Here is a 3,997-nt window from a genome sequence, read left to right as displayed (position 1 = left end):
ATTAATAAGTCGTTATCACAAGATAACAGTGCATAAGAAAAAAAAAATCCATGGCCGTTCTCGGCTTCCGTATAATACAGTAAAAATACATGATTATAAATGTTGAACTTGCCTGTAGACAAATTTCACATAGTGGACCTGCAGCTGCGCATTGACTATATTATATATATATTATTGACTACTATAATTAATTGGAACTAATTAATTGGATGTGTACCAATTGGACATTTTAGAGACACAAGGTTTAAGGTTGTTTTTGAAGCAATTAAATTTATACTTCACTTACAGTTTCAATTAATGATAAACTGAGTATAAAAATACCTTTTGATATAGCTCTCATGTTATCTAGCTTCCTTTTTATTGCTGGATCAATCCCTGTTATGGTTTTACAGAACCCTGGATATTATGGTCTCTGTGCCAAAGTTCATTCACGTCGCTTGGTTTGCACAGACGCCAAGTAGAGCTTGTTAAAACAAACCAGGATGTTGAAGCTGCAATCTCAGTGACATTTCCCAGCAGGACAACTACCATTAAAAACTAAACATAAAAACCACAATGTCTCTCACAGGACGGTGGCGTGGAGTCGGGCTTCAGGAGGCCTCAGGGCTCCGGGACGGTGCAGAGGTTGTACCAGATCAAAGGGAAACGCAACATCCGTGCCAAGGAGGTGGAGCTGTCCTGGAGCAGCTTCAACAAAGGAGACTGCTTCATCCTCGACCTTGGAGAGGTGAGGACTCAAACTGCAGCATGGGCTCATAACAAATAAATAATGCTGCTGCAATACTAAATAAAGTTAGTTGTGAATCTAAAACTACAAATTGCATGAATACGGTGTGATCGTTGCTGTTTCTTTGCATACCAGACCATCGTGTCATGGATCGGGTCGCAGGCCAACATGTTCGAGAAGCAGAAAGTGCGCGAGATCGCCTCGCTGATTCGTGACACGGACAGACACGGTAAAGCCCGAATTGTGGACAGCAACGAGGGCGAGGAGCCAGAGGAGATGCTCAAGGTAAACGCACACTTTTATTGTGTAATTATGTTTCAGTAAACTTCATCTCAAGTGGAACTGTTTTATTCAGAGGACATAAGTAGGATTAAGGTGGACTAAGAAAAGAAACATTTTACTTACATGTCATGTTAAAGGAATAGTTCGGGCACTTAGTGGCTTTCTTGCAAAGAACTAGATTTAGACAGTCAAGATGTAACATGTTAATTAGTGAGCTTTAGAGCTGCTGGTTGGCAGATTTTGTTATCTGTGGACAGAACCAGGGAAACTCTTCTGGTGCCTGTAGTTTCAAAATTAGCGAACCAATCTTCTCATCTAACTCTAAAGTGAATAAGCGTATTACTTTTTGTAGTATTTCTAGTTTCTGAGCTTCTTGTTATGTTTCTGTTCAGGTCCTGGGGCCGATGCCAGCGCTGGCAGAGAGCACGCCAGAGGAGGACAGCAAAGCAGACATTTCCAACTCTGCCTCCCTATACAAGGTAACTTCTTCTGATGAGCTTTATAAATTGCACTGATGGATTAAACCATTTACCACCTTTATAAAGGCCAAACTAATTTTAACTAATAGATATCACCATGAAACTTCCCCAACTGATTACTTACATTAATACAATTTTATTTTGTATAAAAATGTGTAGTGTTTGCCTTAAAGCCGCTACAAGGAACTTTCTAGTCCATTCTGACTTTTCATAACCAGTTTAAAAACCCAATTTAGTACATTTAAGTAAAGCATAAAGCTGTGTGCATTCACCCCACAGGTGTCTGATGCGACAGGCTCCATGACAACGACCAAAGTGTCAGAGAAGAGCCCGTTTGGCAAGGAGCTGCTGGTTCGTGACGACTGCTTCATTCTGGACAACGGAGCCAACGGGAAGGTCTTCGTCTGGAAAGGTGAGGAAATACTACTTGACCCCCGACCCATGCCTGAAATGCAAACCGAGGAAAGTGAAAGTTGATATTCAGTATCTGACTGGATCAAATTTTAATGAGCATTGTGAAAAATATTGGTTGACAGTTTTCACTGAGAGGCGAGTTTAAGAGCGAGCAGAAGATCAGCATTATTTATAGTTACTGTACAGCACAATACTGCTCTGATTTTACTATGTATCAATACATGTTATATGTATTTAGATTGTTATTCAGTACAATAATAAAAATCTCTCATCTCAACGCAAAATAATACAGCTCAAGAAAAAACACACAATGAAATACAGAGAAAACAGCAACAAAACTGGGATGGATCTAGAAGTCAGGGTTTCAATTTTAATGAGCTGATTCGAGTATTTTTGGACTCAAATTCTTTAAATTGGACTGTTGTGTTCAAGTCAACATAGTAATAAATAAATAAAAACTTGAGCATTTCACCCCCAGAATTTATTAAGTGTGAGAAGAAACTTAATGCATATGGTCTATATACTGTGACAGTTTTCCTAAAATTAGATTTAAGAAATCACAGTTTATCACCTGAATTACAGTATCGCAATATATTACAAGTTATTGAATTGTATCCACTGTATTATTTATCGTATTGGCAGATTCTTGCCAACATACAGCCCTACTAACATATTTAAGTTATTTAGTTATTTTCTCCTGTGGACAGCAGAAAGAATAACTGTGACAGCTAACCAGTTAGTGAGCGTACTAATGTCTTTCATTGATGGACTGTCAGGTAACGGAGCAAACGCTGAGGAGAAGCAGGTGGCCCTACAGATGGCGGATAACTTCATCGACCAAATGAACTACCCCAGGATGAAAACGCAGGTACTGCTCATAACTCCTACTACAGTTCAACATCTCACACTTACTCTTTATGGGACTGGCTGTTATGATTTTAAATGATTACATCTGCTATAACGCCTTTATCTATACAATGAGCAGTAAAAGTGTTTTATGTGCTGCAGGTGGAGATACTGCCACAGGGGAAGGAGACCATCATCTTCAAGCAGTTCTTCAAGAACTGGAACTAAAAGCATTGTCCTTGGAACATTTGACAAATCTTGCACTCGGGAAGAAGCTGCACAAGAAATATTTCATTTTTTTATATGCATTTACTTATATGTACATATTTGTAAGGTACCATGCTGACACTTTAGCTTGTTTGGACTTGGTAGAATCAGAGATGTGATGCCACTTTTATAAATGCAAACAAGTGTCTTTTAGTGAGCTTATATTAAAGATATGAAGAGATATAAAAGGAATATTCAGTAAATGAGTTTGGATTTTTTTTTTTACATTCTTTCTAGTGTCACAGATTTGCCTGAATTTGAAAAATAAACCTGAAACTGCTACTTGTAGAGGAAGTTGTTTCATTTCTTTCCTGCCAATACACGTTGCCAGAGGGTAATGTGTCAGTGCATGACAATGGAGTTTATGTAACGCTGTTTAAACTATGCCTTCTCTGTTGCCATCGCTGTGTGATTATAATCGGCCCACAATAATCTAGTTTGATAACTGTAATCAGTGGTGGAATTTAACTGCATACATTCACTTATATGCTGTAAGTTTGAGGTACTTCCATGTTATACTACATTGTACTTCTACAGTCTGCAGACTAAGATTTTACATTCAAAATTTTATTTTATTTTATTTTTTTATATATAGATATATAATATATATGGATATGATAATAGATATATATAGATATAGATATAGATATAAAATGCATTGTGAGTGGACTTTTAAAGGTGCTATACGAATAAACTTACAGCTGCACGTGCATCATTATATACTCATCAGACTTAAACATTCATGTTACTGCTTCTTGCCACCAAAGGCAATAAATCAAGTCTGGTCCAGTGATGTGTTTATGGCCTATTAGTGTGATTAGGTCATGAGGGCAGGGTAGTGACGGTACATGTGGAGTGATGTAATGTCTCTGTGACGTTTCTTCCTGCAACTAACCAGGAAGTAAAAAGGTTACCCTAGGCATGCAAAAATCCCAAGTTTATTTGGAGCCAACTTTCAAACCAATTCTCTCTCTCTCTCTCT

At 37.9% G+C, this 3,997-nt stretch overlaps 1 protein-coding gene across 1 annotated transcript in view; it reads left to right on the top strand.

The window, feature by feature from the left end:
- capgb (capping protein (actin filament), gelsolin-like b) overlaps positions 1-3,303 on the top strand; it is a 10,923-nt gene extending 7,620 nt beyond the window's left edge. Inside the window, exons 4-9 of the mRNA XM_035675751.1 lie at positions 569-727; positions 863-1,012; positions 1,402-1,488; positions 1,768-1,900; positions 2,679-2,770; positions 2,911-3,303. Of these exons, the coding sequence (XP_035531644.1) occupies positions 569-727; positions 863-1,012; positions 1,402-1,488; positions 1,768-1,900; positions 2,679-2,770; positions 2,911-2,976 (687 nt within the window). The 3' untranslated portion in view covers positions 2,977-3,303. The remainder of the gene's footprint in view (positions 1-568; positions 728-862; positions 1,013-1,401; positions 1,489-1,767; positions 1,901-2,678; positions 2,771-2,910) is intronic.
- The last annotated feature ends 694 nt before the right edge of the window (positions 3,304-3,997 follow it).

The sequence above is a fragment of the Morone saxatilis genome, unplaced genomic scaffold, assembly GCF_004916995.1.
Source record: "Morone saxatilis isolate NCDOM2014 unplaced genomic scaffold, NCSU_SB_2.0 Contig4, whole genome shotgun sequence".
Taxonomy (NCBI): Eukaryota; Metazoa; Chordata; class Actinopteri; family Moronidae; genus Morone; species Morone saxatilis.
This window is presented reverse-complemented; position numbering and strand designations above follow the sequence as displayed.